The 17,552-nt window shown below is 41.2% G+C and overlaps 1 protein-coding gene across 4 annotated transcripts in view; it reads right to left on the bottom strand.

Moving 5' to 3' along the window:
- Positions 1–17,232, bottom strand: part of magi3a (membrane associated guanylate kinase, WW and PDZ domain containing 3a) — a 75,656-nt gene extending 58,424 nt beyond the window's left edge. For all 4 annotated transcript variants that reach the window (XM_088289903.1, XM_088289904.1, XM_088289905.1 and 1 more), the window contains exon 1: positions 16,108–17,232. In XM_088289903.1, the coding sequence (XP_088146029.1) occupies positions 16,108–16,414 (307 nt within the window). In that variant the 5' untranslated portion in view covers positions 16,415–17,232. The remainder of the gene's footprint in view (positions 1–16,107) is intronic.
- Between the last annotated feature and the right edge of the window lie 320 nt (positions 17,233–17,552).

Below are 17,552 nucleotides of genomic sequence, written 5' to 3'. Positions count from 1 at the left end.
TTCACATAAAAGATCTGGTTTATATGAATGCTGCAAGATTTCTTTGGTGAGGTTGTACTTTCAACTAGGGATAGAATAGACCTATTTTTGGGCGCGCCAATTATTGGTTAGGCCGATTATTGCTACCGATATTTGGTATTTTGAAGCTTTTTTTTTTCCCTTTTTAATTCTGACCGCTGATAAGAGATACTTTTAAAACTGTTATTTTCGTGGCGCATCAGAGTCAAAATGCTGGAAACATCATGCACACTTGGTTTTTTTTTTGTATTTAAAACAAAGTGAAAGATTAACATTTCAGTGTATTGCCATTTTGGAAAAGGGACTCATTCTAAAAAAACGTTAATGGAGCTATTTATTTCTTAAGTATGCATTTAACTTTCAAAGACATGCTGTTAGCGCTAAGCCCAGAAGCTCTCTGCTTGAATTTAAAGACAAAGATGCCTACTGTGAAAGAACAATGTTCTAATAGGAAAAGCCATTGAGCAAACGTGTTTAAAGGCATATAAATAGTTACGTGTTTAAGTTTCTACAAGTCAAAATTCTGACATCATTATTTTCCTTTTTAGTGTAATTGGCTTCAAATATCGTTTCTTGGCCCGGCTGGCAGTTAATAATCACGATTGGCCCTGAAAAAACATTTAAGTCTCTCTCTACTTTCAACCGCAGGAGACTCATGAACCCAGGTGAATTCATGACAATCCTCCGAGTTGATTTCCACTCTCACTAAATTTGAATTACAGCTTACAGTAAAACTTTTGTTCCACAATTTACTCAGAGAGAGTGCACATCTGGCACCTCAAAAACACTGACAAGTCTGCAACAGTCATAAGGAGAGAATGCACTATGTAATTCTCGGGGCCTTCAGTGTCGGTGTACATCTTCAGTGAGCTTTAAAGGAGGATAGGAGGTGCTGACAGACAAAAAGGAGAGAAGCAGATGGTGAGGGGGGAGAAAAAAACTAGATGACAGTTTTGAGATAAATAAAAACAGGTGACATCCTGAGGGCCTGTTTTGGGCTTAAAATAAATAAATAAATAAATAAATAAATAAATATATATATTTTTTTTAATTTTTTTTTTAAATAAGGATGGTACTTGTTCTTGATGATACATGTAACATTTAGTTTAGTCCGCTAATGCCCATTATTAAAGCCTGTACGTCATTCAAAACCAACAGTGATCTGGCAATGACACAGATGATTGATTGCAGAAAGAAATGTGAAATTTGCCCCAAAGAAATAATGTGTAAAAGTCAGAATAAGAACAGGAAATGAGTGATTGTTAAGTACGGACAAGAGACCTCAACAGACACGGCAGCTGGGATCATAATTAAACACCAAGACTGTAATTTCAAAACTAACAACTTTGCACTTTTACCCTCCAGAGAGTCAGCAGGCAGGCAAAAGCGAGTGACGCAGCTCTGAGGCATGCATGGAAAAAAAGACCTTGAAAATTGGACTGACAGAGGCCAGCAAGACAGGGAAAAAAAATTGGGAGTGAATAACACTTGGAATCTTGAGCTTTTTATTCCGCCTTGCAGCTGTCCCTTTTAAACATCCATACTTGGATGGATGATTGGACAAAGGAGCAAAGCAGCATATCTGATCAAGCACACACACACACACACACACACCTGCACACACCTGTTATGGTGTGATAAAGTAAAAGTGCCCTCCATCTCTCTTTGGGGCTTTATTGGCTGAAAGGCAGCAAGCGGGCAAATGAAGCGGTGAGATAAGAGACCGAAACAGACAGGGAGCAGAGAGCATACACGCACTATGAACGCTTCGCTTCACAAGGGGGGGCCATTTTGAAACGGACAGACACAAGGCTGCTTGGAGGAGCGGGAAATCCCAACACACACACACACGCACACACACACGCCAGTGCGTGTCTGCACCCTTTCCTCACACACACTAATCCATCGTTCACTTAACAATGACTTGGCACTGTGCTCAGTGAACTACAAAAAAAGTGTGACCAAGTGCGCGTGTGTGTGTGTTCATTATGCCTCAGCTGGGTTCCAGTAGAGTTTTGCAAAAACACTCTCCTGTTGTTCCTCTGACCCCCAAGACGAGGCTCAGCCAGGCACGGCAGCACCTGACCCAACCCACGAGCTGCTCCCTGACAACACGCACATACACACGCATATACATTAATACGCAGCCCCCTCAAGCGCAACACCCCCTCCCCCCTCAGCACGAGAACAATGGCTCCATTAGCACACCCCTCAATTCCCTCTTTATCTCCTGGGAGATATTTCTTGCACTTGAGTAATGACTCCGAATGAATGATAAGACTCCAGAGCATTATAAGCAGTGTAAGCTCTCCTCAGGGGGAGAGATCATGCTCACAGGCCAGCGAGAGCATCTTTGGCTGGTTAGAGACATACACTTGTGCACAGCATGTGGAACTGTATCACTTCTAATAATATAACTATTTGTTGTTGTTAAAAACAATATGAAAAGTATTATGTACAGTCCCCCACTAACCAATAATTGGTGGACAAGCCAGGACACCGCGCAGGTTGTTTGCAACGTTTGTACAGTGCTTGTGCATATGCAAACTTTTTGTGCTCTCAAATCACTTGCTGGTGATGAAGACTAATCTCAAAAGGTATCCAACTTGATAAACGCAAGTGAGAATTTGAGAAATGCAAGCTGTTGGCTGCCAACATGAGTATCAGAAGAATTCTATAATCATCTGGCGTTTTTTGAGGTTTAGTCGAAATTAAATATGAGTAATTCATTTGAAATATGGAGCCAGTTATGCTCCTTACTGCATAAAATAAAATAAAATGGGGAATTAGGAGGAAAAAACAAGAATAGCCGACTGAGTAGCTGTGTGGACTTTAACACGTGACACGTGACTCCGCTGCTTCCGCCATTTTGTTTTAATACTCTACTGCGATTGAATTTACCAATAAGGAATTACAACATAAACATTTATGCAGAGTACCTCCATCTGCCAAATGCAAACCAAATACCCAAAACATCTCCAGACTTATCGTCGTCATTTGTCATGAAGGAACAAGCGATTGTGCCACAGCTGGCCAGTTCATCTCTTATGAGTTAATTGTCCAAATATGACTGATCCACTAAAAAAATCAGGTGGTGTATAAAATGGTTGTAATTCCAATAATGTAATATTTTAATGAATGATCAGAACAGTATGCTGCATTACCTGTAAAAGAAAATTAATAGTTACACAATGTGTGTTAATCAATTCTATAACCTGTCCTAAAATATTCAACAAATTTGTCCGGTCAGCAAAAACATGACAATGGCAATAGTTTCGGAACCACAGAGAGAGATATGGAATCATTCATCATACTAAATTCAACATAAATGTCAACTGGATCAAAAAAAAAAAATGCAACAACGTATAGAGAACCAGACACGGGCAAGGCATATTACTTGAATAAACGATGTCCGAAGCTCAGCACAGAATGGAAACAAGTGACTGGCTCAAGGAGTTGAGAAAGACAAAAAAAAAAAAATCAGCGAGGGTCGACATGAGACTCTAATTTGTAGTCTCACGAGGGTAACATTCTAATATCCAGCCCACTTTCCCGAGGTCCAAATGGGGCACGTGGTCTGGCGGTGGTTGATGACAATACTGCAAGAAGAAGGACAAGGTAACCTAGTGCAGCTCGAAGGAAGCTTCCACGCTGCAGTGCAACGACAACAATGACTCGTATTCAGACATTCAAAATTATTCAGACAATTAAGTAATGAAAACCATTCATCATGGATGAACGCAGCCTATAAAGATGTTCTTCAATTATATTAATAGTCAGATTTATGATGACGCATTGATGGCACAACTTGGGAGTGATTCATGTGGACGGCAGTGTAGCTATATAGTGCAGGGAACAGAATATCACAGCTCGGCTCGTGGTCACTGCTGGAATGGAGCAAATGAGGAAATGAACAGGGTGTGAATGTGATCACCGCCATAGAATGACAAACCGGTCAAATCCTCCCAAACGAGTCACAAGTGAGCATTTGACAGAGTCAGATTGTATCTCCTGCTGCAGCTAGCTCAAGTGCAGGATGCCGCAGTGCTGCATCGCTGGGGCTCTCTTGCTGTCGGGTGCGGGATCAAGGAATCAGCTAATTGGTCTCACTGCAGCGGCTTCCTCCTCGAGTCTTCGACGCAAGTGTGCACCCACTTACGCACACCCTGAGAGAGTCTCATGTTTTTGTTCCGAGCGTGCCCCGCTCAATGCACAGCACACCTGCGGATGAAAGTGCTCTTGGCTTATGTGTTATTTTAAACCCTGCGCAAGCCATGCTCTTGAAAGTTTAAATGGCAGAAAGGAAATAGCCCTTGAACAAATGTAAATCGATAGCAACTAGTAGCTGGGCACCACAGCGCCGTATTTTCATCCATTATGGTGCAGTAGGAGGGGGCGGGGGTCAAAAAGACGCAGATCTTTAAATCAGCTGGAAGTACAACAAACATCGTCTCTCAAGCTGGAAATACAATCCGACCTAGAAACTCCCGCCGAAACCGACAAACAAGTGTGGCGGGTTTTACGAGCGTAGCGAGGAAAGGCAGAAGAGCGAAGGAGGAGATCCTGGTCCCTCGACACAATCGCTCACATGAATTCTTCTTCATAAAACGCGTCCGATGGTGTTTATGTACACACCAGAAACGAGCCTGTCGCTTTTGAGGCGATGAGCAAGTCACGCAACACGAGAATGAAGCCTGCTCCACTTTACTCATAATCATATCCAGAGATGCATTAAGGGAGAGGAATATATGGAGCCAAAACAAAAAGGATGGAGGGAGTTATGACAGAAGGAAAAGCGACGCTTCTTTGACACCTTGTCACCTTATATTACCAAGCGGCCCATGATGACATTTGCAACCGAGCTGGATCGTTGGATAAGTCTCACCAGACCTCGAGGGGATTTTCAAAGTCAAAATTCGTCTGTAACTACTATCTATGCAAAAGTGGATCAAACGTTGATAAAGCGACAAAATGAAGGCGAAAACCTTGTCTCTGTTGACACGAAGCAAGCTTCGCGCAAGAGTCGAGCCGAGGAGACTGCGGCGCTGACTTCTCGGTCGTGTCACGACTCTTGATGTTAGGCTCCCGCTGCTATTTGCTTGAGACAAAGCTGCTCATAAATTTTCATGCTGTAGCAACGGTGCTCGCTGCAGCACCGCGATAAAATGGACAATAAAGTGGGTTAAACAAACAGATGGCGGAAAACTAACGGAGCACCGTGGACCTGTAAAATCGAAAGAATATGCAGCGGTGTTTTCCAGTAATACCTACAACCTACCCATGTGAGCTTATTACTTCAAGATTTTTAGCTTAAACTTGCCAGCTAATTGAAGAAAGACTTCTCCGAAAAGGAGATGAATGAAAAGATTGATTAGCGGTGGACATCCGATCGCTGCCGAATTTGTGGCATTTCTGGGAGAATTCTGATATTCGGGGCAGGGTTAGGATATTCCTCGAAACTCGTAGCAGCTGTTAAAATACAAAAGGTCGTGAATCATTGAGGTTTTATGCCAGTGATTGAACGTAGAAACGAGTAGTTTCGCAAGCAGACGCAACTTGTGGCACATACTCGTGCACCTGCACAGGGTCATTATAGAATTGCAATTTTAATTGCAGTTCGTATGTAGTAGATCATTTTTATTTCTTTTATTTTATTTTATTTATTTTTTTTTGTTAGTTTTAATTTGTTTTCAGAGTGGCCTTGTTAGGTTTTATAAGTTTTAGTTTTTTTCAAAAACACAGAAACTTAATTAAGTTTGTTAGTTTTAGTACTAGTTTTCATTTTTAAAGAAATGTGTGTTTTACTAGAGGGTAAGATTAAAAAAAAATATCTTGTTAAGTATTCTATGGTAAAAGAAAAAATTAACAAAAATATTTTTAAAACATTTTGACGATAAAGGGTACAGTGTGACAGTTGACAGACTTTGAATTACAAGAAGTGCAGTGCATAATACCGCTTCTAAACTTAGATGCAGGAATGCATGCACCCTAATTAAAAAATTAAAAAAAAAAAAAAAAGTTAGGATGCCTTGTTTGCCAATTAAGTTGGCAGCTTCTAAAGTGGATTTGTGGAATGAATTTTTGTATTAAACCCAATTGTACAGCGAACTATTTTTTTCATACAGTATATATTTTTATTTCATATATGAAATAAAAAAGAAAAGTCCTTTTTTTTTTTCACCTGAGAGCAGGTGAGCCATTCGACATGCGAGAATCGTCTCCTCTGAGCGATGTCATCTAGTGGCTCTTTTTTTAAATTATCTGCTGCTTAAAAAAGTCGTTTCTGTGCAACATACATTTAGTGGACGGCAACGCCCAGACGACAGTTCAAACTTCTAATTTTCCGGCGAACGGCCGTGCAGTAATATCGAAATAAATAAATTTAATAAACCCCAAAGGCTTGTGTATTCATGAATTGCCAAAGATGAAACAAGCTAGATCATCAGAAGGCGACACAAGTGAAAGACCATGACCATGAAAACGTGTTAAGGTCATTACTCTGTTGGGTTGCAAATTTTAAACTCTGAAATCCTCTCACATCAAGGATGCAAATATCGTCAAACCCTCTGGCAACATATTTGGACCGCATCAACATCTATCCAGTGTAGCTCTTTCTTAAGCCTTGATTTTTTGGACATATCATAGTTCAGTCTGAAACACACTCAGATAAACAAAACAACAGGGGCCTTTAAGAAAGTTTCTTTTCTCAGCCGTGATGTTGCATCATAATTACAGATCAATAAGGCACCGACACGCTCGTGTTTAAAGGGATGAAAATAACCAGTCATTGATTTTTGCTCTTGTGTTTGAGTGGTTCTGGCTTCAGTGACAAGATGAAGCAACATTACAAGCTGCAAACTGGAAGTGCCACAGAGGCAGAATGCCAGCAAGTCAGTACAAAGGACAAACATTCATCCGTATGTGACTCACAGCTGAGGTTAATAAGTCATCGAATGCATCACTCGAAAGCTGCAGTCGCATTTAAGTGGCGAGAATTCTCCGTGTTTGTGTGCTTGTATGTTGATTATGTTGAGAGGCAGTCTCATTTACAATCTTGTTTCTACAGGAATTCTGGAGGCAGAGACACTTAATGATTGACAGCTTTTCTTTCCATTATCAGGAACCTGACCGAGTATAGCACGCAAGATGGCGAACACATACACGACATAGACACAACAGGTTTCATTTGTGTTGAAGATGAGATTTATGTACCCTGAGGGGTGTGGGGAGACTCAGAAGTCGAAAAATGAACAATTATCACGTTTGGAACACAATTTAGGAATGGATTGTGGATGTTTGGGCACAGCGTTAGCCACGTTAGCCGCAAATGTGCCTGCTTGCACTTTCATAAAAGCCTGCATCATTTTTGTGGAGCCGCACGGCAACGAAACTGACTGACACTGACGAGAGGGAACCTGTTGTGTTAAACACTTCAAAAAAGCGCAACCAAACTCAGTTTTTCTCCCGTTGCCTTTTTACAAACATATGCTAGCATGAATGCTAGGATACGTTTTAGCATACATGCATGCCACTGTATGTTTTAAGCTGGCGTATGAGTTACCACGCCTGCGCCCAATAATATGGTGAGTCTTATGTATGTGTTAAATACAGAAATAACAGCTGGCGTAAATGAGACAGCGTTTTTTTAATACGATGCGCCTTATCGTCGGGAAAATGCGGTACTTGCCGCCAGGGAACTGACAACATGGCAGCGTCACTGCAAGAGGATCTTTTGATTCTGGCGCTGACATGTAAGCCATCTCGTGCTTGACTGATGTGACAGGCCAGAGAGGTCAACAGACGTGGATGTGTGTGTGTTCACTTTGGCGCTTGTAAATAAAACTGTTGAATTAGTGAGAGCCGCATGATTCAGCCAGCTTCTAAAGAGCCCCCTGACACCGGCTTTGAGGCTGCCCGGGCATGCAGACGACCCCGTCCGTCCCAGCCCAGCTCTGCTAAGCCCCCGTGGCAGTCAAGAGGAAGTCTGACGGCATGAAACCCACATGAGCCGTTTCGAGCCAGACCAGCTGGAGGGAACTTTTGGATTCTATTGTGACAGAGCACTCAAATCAACAAATGTGATTTTTTTTTTTGGTACTCATGCATGACCTTGGTATAATAAATTAATGTTTAGTTGTTGATCTTGAGGAATGTGTTCGATCATGTGGGATGATTCATCTTATGTTGTTCAGTCACTGTACCTTGAAGCAATGGAAACATTCTAGGCAATGGAATTCAATACTATCAACACCCCTAAATGGCATACCGAATAAAATAAATTGAAAATGCATGTTCTGTAATGGCAGGGCTTCTATATAACTGTAAATCACAGTTGGATGTCCGACATTCATCAGAAAATAATGAAGCTTGTAAACATATCAGTGGCCCACTCGAGGATTTCCCTACTGCCTTAAAACTATCAGAAGCAATGACCTACATTTACGATCTAATAATTCGTTACGTGAAAATTTCATATCTTACAGACGATTTGCTTCATTTCCAATCATTTGTTTTTGTTAGATTTTTTTATTTATTTTTTTTGTCGAATCAAATTACAGGCTCTATATGCTGCCGTGTCAATCTACTCTGCCCCAGTAGTGCATTTTTTTTGTTATTAGATCATGATTGATTCTGAACCGCTCCTGACATATGTGACACAGTTGTGTGCTGTTATAATACATTTTTACATCGTATTGCTGTGTTCTGTAATTGTGACATGATAGGGGCAGTATTAGGAGGTGGATTAAGTCGGTTAAGTCCCCACTGAAGGCCCATGTACTAAATCCATGGCCGCCACTGAAATATATATGCCAAATGGTGTACAAAAAAAAGTGTATGGGATTAGGTTTCCCACAGGCTTTCAAAGTTCTGTACTGCAAGTCCACGGCTTTAGAAAACTGTGACAGGGCATATTAAATTCTTCCAAAAAATAAAATAAAATAAAAGTCATATTTTTTTCTTGGACAAACGTTTTTGGTATGGAGAATCATTACCTCCATATTATTTTCCTCCATCTGAAATGCCCAAAAATTGTAATAGAATAGAATTGCACTACTGATGTATTTGTACATAATGCTAGTGTGTATGAGTGAAATTTACAAAATCACTGCAGGGTATATGTGCAGTTTAAATTAATTTATCTTAACTATTAAATTGTGGAATTTAGATTTCAAATGCTGCGCTGAGTGCTGTGAAATTTTCTTCATGACAGTCTATCAACGCAACATTAAAACTGAAAAAGCAACTGAACTTTTGTTCAACTTGTTTAACAAATATAGGATGCAATAATTAGACGCTATTAATCAATTAGCTATTAAGCAGCAGTTTTCACAGAGAGCAACCGCGATGTGAAGACACTTTCAATTCCAAAATGTCGTTCGTTTGTTCTCAATTGCCTTCTGTAAAAACACAAAACACCCAACAGGTTGTGCCTCTTTGCCACCAGTTCAACCACATTCCTCCGAAATTGTTTCCTTTTACAACCGCATAGGAATCATTTTTCCCCACTGTAATCATCACGTTAAAAAGCAATTTAAATGCAATTTAAAGTGCATATTTGTTTAGAATTAAATTGTATAACTTTTACGATTGACCTTTTTTTTTTTATGTAGCGACTGGATGGCAGCTCACTGTCAAAGCCGAGTTGAATTCTATTCAGTTCTGTATTCAATTAGGCTAAAGAACAGAGCTTTGTTAAAAATAACACAAACAACACAAGCATGCGATGTACTTTGTAAATGCCGAATCATTTCAAGCAACTGTTTTTCCCAAGGCATTGAGGAAATTGCTCGCTAAAAACTTCAACGACGACGAGAAGCCGCCAAGAGCAGCACCCGGTGATGACGATACGCTTGGTGGAATTGTGCAGCCAGTCTCATTGCGCTCAATCAATTCTAAATAATCGCATTCCACACATAGCTCTCAATCCCAGATGAATGCTCATGGACACAGTGTGACAGTTAAGTCTCTAAATGCCCTGCAAGGCAACACGAGCCATGTTTTAAACCATGTCAACAAGAGCAGTACGAGGATCCTTCACCGTTTGTAACATGGTGACGTCACGGTTGCACGAGGAGCACATCCTTCCGCATACTTTAGCAGTGACTAATAAACACGTGACCTCTTGTGTCAATTTACTCAAAGTTCTCTTGAGCTGGCTGCCGCCAAAGTCTGGAGACAATGGTCTAATAGGTCTACTTAAAATATACTTAAAAAAATAAATAAATAAATACGCTGCAATTGGTTACTTGACACCAAATGACACAAAGTGCTCAAGAACTGAATGAATTTATTTACAGTCCCCTATGAGCTCGTTTTTAGGCTCCACAAATGCAACATATCAAATACACACGCGCTTGACCACGGGAAAAGTATTGGACGCTATGGCAGAAAGGGAAGAGATTAAAGCATGATCAATAGCCTCCTCGTAGCACTCTGAAGCAAAAACAAGCCAAATTGGCCGTACACTCATGAATTCTAATGAGGGCACTCAGGAACCTCATTTCCAGCAAGCATGACATCTCACCAGTGAAGGAGTATACATTTGGCATTCATAAATTGCAGGGCTGTGGCCTCCTCCTCCTCCCAACAGGACAATTGTAGATTGGATGGGCGATGTGATCATAAAAATTGTTTTGCTTTTTAGTCTCTAAAGACAATGCAATCTTTTCATGCTTTTCCGTGACTCATCAGATAATCAATGCCATTATTTATACGGCCCTCTGAGAGGATGGCAGAAATGTTTTTCTAGTGGCTCGAAATGAAATCAAAATGAGCAAACAACTCCCTTAAATAGAGTCACAAAATTCATCTTGTCTTATGCTAAATAGTTAATTTTTTCATTTGTTCAGACAAACAGAGCACTTTTTTTTTTTTGAAGCAGAAGATGGACGAGCCCGGAGCACGTCGAAACAAGTAGAGGTAAAACATTAAGAAATAAATAAATTAATTAAAAAAAAAAAAAAAAAGAACCTCCGTTTGTCTGAACAAATTAAAAAAAAAAAAAAATCAACGATTTAACATAAAGAAAGAGATTGGATCATCAAGAGGACTTTTTTAAAGCTCCGGAAGAAAACGGCAGTTGCACGTCGAAACTAGGAGAGATAAAAAAAATAAAAATAAAAAAAATTTAAAAAAAACACCTTAGCTGTTTAACTCACTAAAGTGTTCTTCAATAAATTGTGCATTTTAAAAAGTGAATTTTGGACAAAACATAATTTAACAATAACACATTTAAATAGATAAATAAATAAATAAGGGGTTTTCATGTTACTACCATAATATGACGACGTGTCTGAGTTAAGAACAGGTGCGATTGATTAACACATTACTTACTGGTGTGCGTATGGCAGGTATCCGCTTGTTTAATAAATACGGATTTTATTTTGTACTTAGCAAACTCAAAACGAATAAATTTTGGACTTATTCAATGCAGTCTTTGATAAATGAGGCCCCTGGAGCCTACACCGCCTTTGAGCGAAACGCGGCTTCCATTCAGGAGTGGTCGCAAATCAATCACAGGCCACATGCAGAGGCAGACAAAAATTAACATTTACACCATTACTGAATGGAAATTGAACTCACAATCCTCTCACCATCAGTGAATAAAGGAGAGATCTTATTTTTTTGCAATTTAACACAGGTCCCAGGTGTTTTAGCATCGCTGTTTCATCCAAATATTACCCAACGGGTCACGAATTATACCACACTTTCCACCCCCTTTTCACAGCTTGACTGAATTCAAATTGCTGTGATGGGCCGTTTCTGTCGCATGCAAATGTTGTTAACCTGTCCCATCTACTGCCCGGTTTTACAACTGAGGTCGTATTTTTTTTCTGCTGCTGTCTGCTGCAGGCCTGTGCGCTTGATTTCAATTTGGTGTCAGCAATTGTTGACCGGTGGTTGGACATCAGCTCCCCCAATTGGTGAACTGCCATTTTTGTAACGCTTTCTCCTGTTTTGTTCGTTAAGACTTTGTCCTTTCTTTTCATAAATATTTATCTTAGAGTTTTTACTTTCTCAAACAAATGTTTTGTTATTTTGCCCTTGATTTATCCCAAAGTCATTTGTAGTCATGCAACTAAAGAATTTTCAATTGCAAACCGCTTCATGTCGTGTCCTGAACATATAATAGGTGTGCCAACGTCTTCTGTAACCATGACGACTCACGGTAGACAAAGTAACTGAGAAGCACACCTAAGGCCCCCTTAAAGACAGACGAGTACCATTTCCATGCAGCACTTCTGAATGAAAATACTTGTCAACTTGTGTAGCTGACCTGTGTATGTGGCGCAAGCAGCGGACTCACCTCCAAAAACGAATACCATTTTCCAACCATCATATGTCCAATTTAAAAATGCTGATTTATTCATTTTTTTATTATCTTTGACCTAAAGATAGTTCGAGGGATCATTCATTTCAGACGACTGTATGCCGTAACAATAAATGTTGGCACAATCCTTTTAGGCAACCACAGCGGAGCATCAGTCCTATTATCATGATTAATGGCAGCATAATCGCCCCCAGTTCTGACATTAGTAATGCACTCTGTCATCTAGTACGTGCTTCTCATAACTCGGCAATGCTCTGTGCGCCTCCCTGCATCACTTCACTCAATATATATCTTACGCAGGAATCGTATTGCAGCGATGCCGTTTTGGTTATTGTCTCTGCTGGAGACCCCGTGGCCGGAAACCAACACAACAGATGGGCCCGCGTCAGAGTGCCGTGACTGCGCATCAGGAGGAAACTCAGTTCAATCAGCTGTCAAGATTACCTGCTCGCCGCAGGCCTCTGCACCCATGTATTGAATCATAGCTCTTCATTTCCGTTACTTCTCTATTTCCCGCTTTTAAGTCTGCCACTCTACTGTAAGTCGGACAAAAGGAGCAAGCGCCCATGCTGTTGCCAAGCTTCCACTCATTACAAAAGATAAAGACTGGTGGGAAAAAAAGAGAAAAAAAAATATGTGTTTTAAGCCACAATTTATTATGTTATTCCCTCAGCTTCATTTGATCTTTGCGCTACCACTTTTAGCTTGTGTTGGATACCGTGTAAAACAACTTTTACTCAATCGAGCAATGTCATGGGTTTTTTTTTCACTTCATAAAAAAAAAAAAAATAACAAAAAAAATATATATACTAACTTGAATAGGGTGTTTGAAATGTCTCACAATCTGGGAGTAGGCTTTTAGTCTACATTAGCACTCTTAGCGTAGCTAGCATGTCTTCGCGTGCTAGCATGTTCTCACATCCTCAAAACATGCTTCTTAGGGTTAATTATTGACTCTAAATTGTCATTGTGTGATAATAAAAAAATAAATAAAATCTTGGTTTCCTTAATTGTAATAGTAAAAGCAATCCCAGATTAATGGTATGCAATTTAAGACAAATTAGCAAAAAATTTAGTTTCATTTTCTTCAGAAACTCATGCTGAAGTATACAGTATATTAATAACTGTGACAGTAAGAAGAGAAGAACTTTTCTAAACTTCAAAGCAAAAGGGAAAATGCATGACAAGCCATAATCCACTTATTGCTAAAGACAAAGTGAGTATCTTTTTATATCCTTCTCACATGTTCGAAACAAAGAATCCAATTCGCTCCTTCGACTATCAAGTCTTGAACTTCAGCAGAAACCACTAAAACACAAAGCCGACTTTTTGCGAGATTACACTTTTCCCTTACATGAGCAAAACATGTCGCGTAATTTATCCTCGCTTCCAACTTTACAATGTTTCCTTCTACACCAGGGTGCTATCATTTGATCCTCCCATCAGCCACCTCATCTCAGCACCGGGCCACCATAAATGATAGATGAGGCTTGAATTAATCATGAGAAAGGAGACCGAGATATAAACACACGGTAGGGCGCCACGGGGGAACAGAGAAGCCCATATGAACAAGTCAAAGTGGAGTTATAGTGCTGATTAACCATCCACTGTGAACACATAGTAAGAATACGAAATGACTCAAGTGTTCTCGCTCATTAAATATTGCGAAGTCCATGACGGTGTATTTAAGCCAAGATGTTTCCGACGTCAGCGTAAAGAGTGTTTGAGTGCTTTAAGTTGAAACTCGGCTCAAATGAAGTCACTCCACAACTCCAACACACTCCGCAACAATCAAAAAGACTGACGTATGATCAGAATCCAAAACATGCTCAATTGCAGGCTGTGTTGAAATAACATCTCACGTCAATGTCAAACATCTTGAGGCAACTGTGACAGGCTTTGTAACATTGCACGTAAAAATAACACTTTCACCTCGATGAAACCTGGCCATCCTCCCAGATGAGACTCGAAACAACCACTATCAACAGGTACGCAAGGACGTGAATACGCCTCGAGGCACGATGGAATGTGGGCCTAACGGGTTGGTTTGGATTTAGATTTGCCATGGAGCGACTACTTGGTCGCACAATACTGAGCAGACAAATCAGCCATTTACACATTCCTGCAGCGTGTTGGCAGAGACACACAGCACATATGGACATTTTGCATTAGGGGGAATTGTGGCAGCAAACAAACTTGCGACATTTTTCAGACAGTGTTGATCCAACAATATCAATCGGCATCATCAGCCATGCACAGTAAATTCATCAGTGTGTCTGTCTGACGTTGTCTTCCTGCCAGAACTTCTTGTCTTTTCACTGCTCTGTGGTGCAGTGAAGCAAAGCTGCAAAGTTGAAGCAATGTTTCTGACTAGGCCACACCCCTTAAAGGCACACATTCAACACGACAATTGCTGTTGTGACTAGGCTTGTTCAAATATAGAGCAATCATCTGTGAAACCATTTTAGTTCTTTATATTTTTTCAGAGAAGTTTGTTTTTATACCATATGGTGCTATTTTTGTTAAAAACATACAAGGTGTCTCTTAAGTCTATCTCACTTTAAAAAAAACTTGTTTTAGGAACTGGCAAGGGGAGCGAGATAAAACCGGTTTCGCTTCAAAGATGAACTCTGAATTTTTCTGCTGTGGTGGTCTTGTCAGGCCATCGTTACGTCACAGTCCGTGTTTTTACTTTTTGTGTCAAATGTGGTTTGTGTTGTTGTTCAACTCAAAATTCAAATTTTAGATCAAATTTTCAACTCCACACACACATTAATGGCCGATTTGAGCAGTTGGCACGAGCACGCACACAAGAGACGTTGCTGTTCGGCAATAAATGTTATACGTGAATGCGGACGTTCAACGGTCTGCCGACTATATTACATGAATATGTACCGACTGAACGTGCATGCTGGAGCCCAGAAAATACTGTACCGCGGCCAGTACGCGCTCCATTAGCGCAATGCGTAGAAGAAGCCAATAGACAAGAGCAAGTCTCTGATTGAGAATGTGGAGACTTAGCCGGCATCTTAAACCGGGAGTCCACACCGATCTCTTCCATTCACTTGTATTGAAGTAACTGTGTTTGGCTCCAGAAAATTCATCACAACTCGTCCAATTATTTTCTGATTCTGATTTGGTTTGTTTGCATCATCAGACATTAAATACAGAAGGGATTAAAAAAAGAGATCTGCAAAAAAATAAAACAACAATGAATTTGACCTTAAACGTTGGTGCTGTTCTTATACATTGTTGAACAGTGTGGAAATAATTGTGGGAATAGTCAAAAGCTTTGAAAACAAATTCAATATTGAAACGTATTAAACGAAGGTCAAAATCGAAGGCTTATCTTATATCAATATTTTTCTATTAGACATTGCCTCACCAGTCATGAACCTCACAACACCGTCGCTTGTGTTGTATTTAGGCGAGATTCGTAGAATTTAAATACATTTCAGTGGTGATTTGAGTTGCACGAAACGAAATCGAACTGCAAGTCAAGGTACAACTCGGTCCCAACACATGGCTCGCAATAGTCGTGCATGGACGCAAAGAAGATTACGAAATGAGTTCAGACTAAGGGCGGCAAGCCGACGTTGCAGCAGCAGCCAGATGTGGCCTGGCTCACACGCACGCGGACACGCACACTCGTGTTTGGCGGGAGTGTACTGCAGCAAAAACTGACGCTGAAAAAACACACAAGTGACCTTTAGCTTCCGAACTCAAAGGCACATATCAAAAGTCGGGTTGAAACACACCTGGTTTGACTGTCTTCAGGCGGATGGGCTCTCGGAAGTGGCGGATGACAGCCAACGTGTCCCGGTGGGTAAGCCCGCTCACCGGAGTGCCGTTGACCTCCAGCAGCACGTCGCCGCTGCCGGGGAGTCGTCCGGCGTGACAGACCATCGCCTCGGCTGCAATGTGGCCGAGGTAGGGGAACTCCCCCTGCTCGGCGCCGCCTCGCACCTCCACCACCGTGACCAAGTCGCCGGTTCCCCCCCACGACACGGCGCACTCCTGGACTTTCGCCGACCAGTGCTTCTTCTTTTTGAGCGTCTTGGACATTGTTGGATGCTCTTTTTTTTCTTTTTTTTTTTTTGCAGTCCGAACACGATCGTCCTTGAATGCGAGAGCGGCTGGTGGTGCTAAGACGCAGTGAGGCACCGGGGAATCATTGCAGATTGCACAAGTCAAGTGTCATATTCCACTTCGATGATGACTGGTCTGTTCCACATGGAAGATGGTCGGTCGTCCCACTAGATCACTCGCGCATCACCTCTTCGCACACTGGCATGCGAAGCCAGCGGGCTGCGTCAGTGTCGCAAAGAGACAAAGTGTCGGTTCTGGTGCCGGGGTGTCTCGACCCCACACCCCTCCACGACAGGGCCTTCCTTTTTTGCGGTTAAACTCCAATCTAACAATGCAGGAGGGACTTCACGAGAGTCTGGTAGTCGTATCAAACGGGAGGTTTGTATCCCAAGAATCCAAAAATTATCGACCAAGTTGATGAAAAATGCAGTCAAAACACATTGAAACACACGGATCCCCGCATCATCTGTTTGTTTCCCAGCTTGATCCAAACAGACTGGATAGTCAACTTTACGCCGCGCACCTGTCCTTGTCTGGTGCCCTCCTCCCCCGCGGTGACATCAGCAATACAGTCCTTGGAAACGGAAAAACAGACCTGTCTCTCCACTCAAACGAGGGAGAATTACACTCTTTTCTCCCCCAAGACGCTTTTCTATATGTTCACTTTAAGGTCTGGGCGACTGCACGACTCCACCTCACGCACAGAATATTTGGTGCTAAACAAAACACACACAGGAACATGCATGGACCATGATCCGATTATACTTCACTCCATAACTTTTTTTCCCCCCCGTCAAGCTTGTTCCGCGTTGCTTTGTGATTAGAGGCTCTTCTATCCAATCAGTAATCAGGGGTGGGAGTTGAACGAACCTGGTTCAGCCAATGACAAGAGGCAGAAGGCGGGACGTGTGTGACTGACAAGTAGGCGTTTAGTTACTACAATGTGTCAACTGTCAAGGGAGGCAAAGTTGCCGCGAGAGAAATGTGTTTTGCGTTTAAATAGTCGGTGAGCTTAAGTTCATACATAATTGTTAAGAAATTTGCCAACAGTGGTGATCTAACAACATATTATTTTCATTACGCTGCTGCAGTTTTACGTCATCAATATGGATTT

This window comes from Idiotropiscis lumnitzeri, chromosome 3, assembly GCF_059441095.1.
Source record: "Idiotropiscis lumnitzeri isolate Australia: NSW breed Sydney's pygmy pipehorse chromosome 3, RoL_Ilum_1.0, whole genome shotgun sequence".
NCBI lineage: Eukaryota > Metazoa > Chordata > Actinopteri > Syngnathiformes > Syngnathidae > Idiotropiscis > Idiotropiscis lumnitzeri.
The sequence above is the reverse complement of the archived record's forward strand: the minus strand, read 5'-3'. Positions and strand labels throughout refer to the sequence as shown.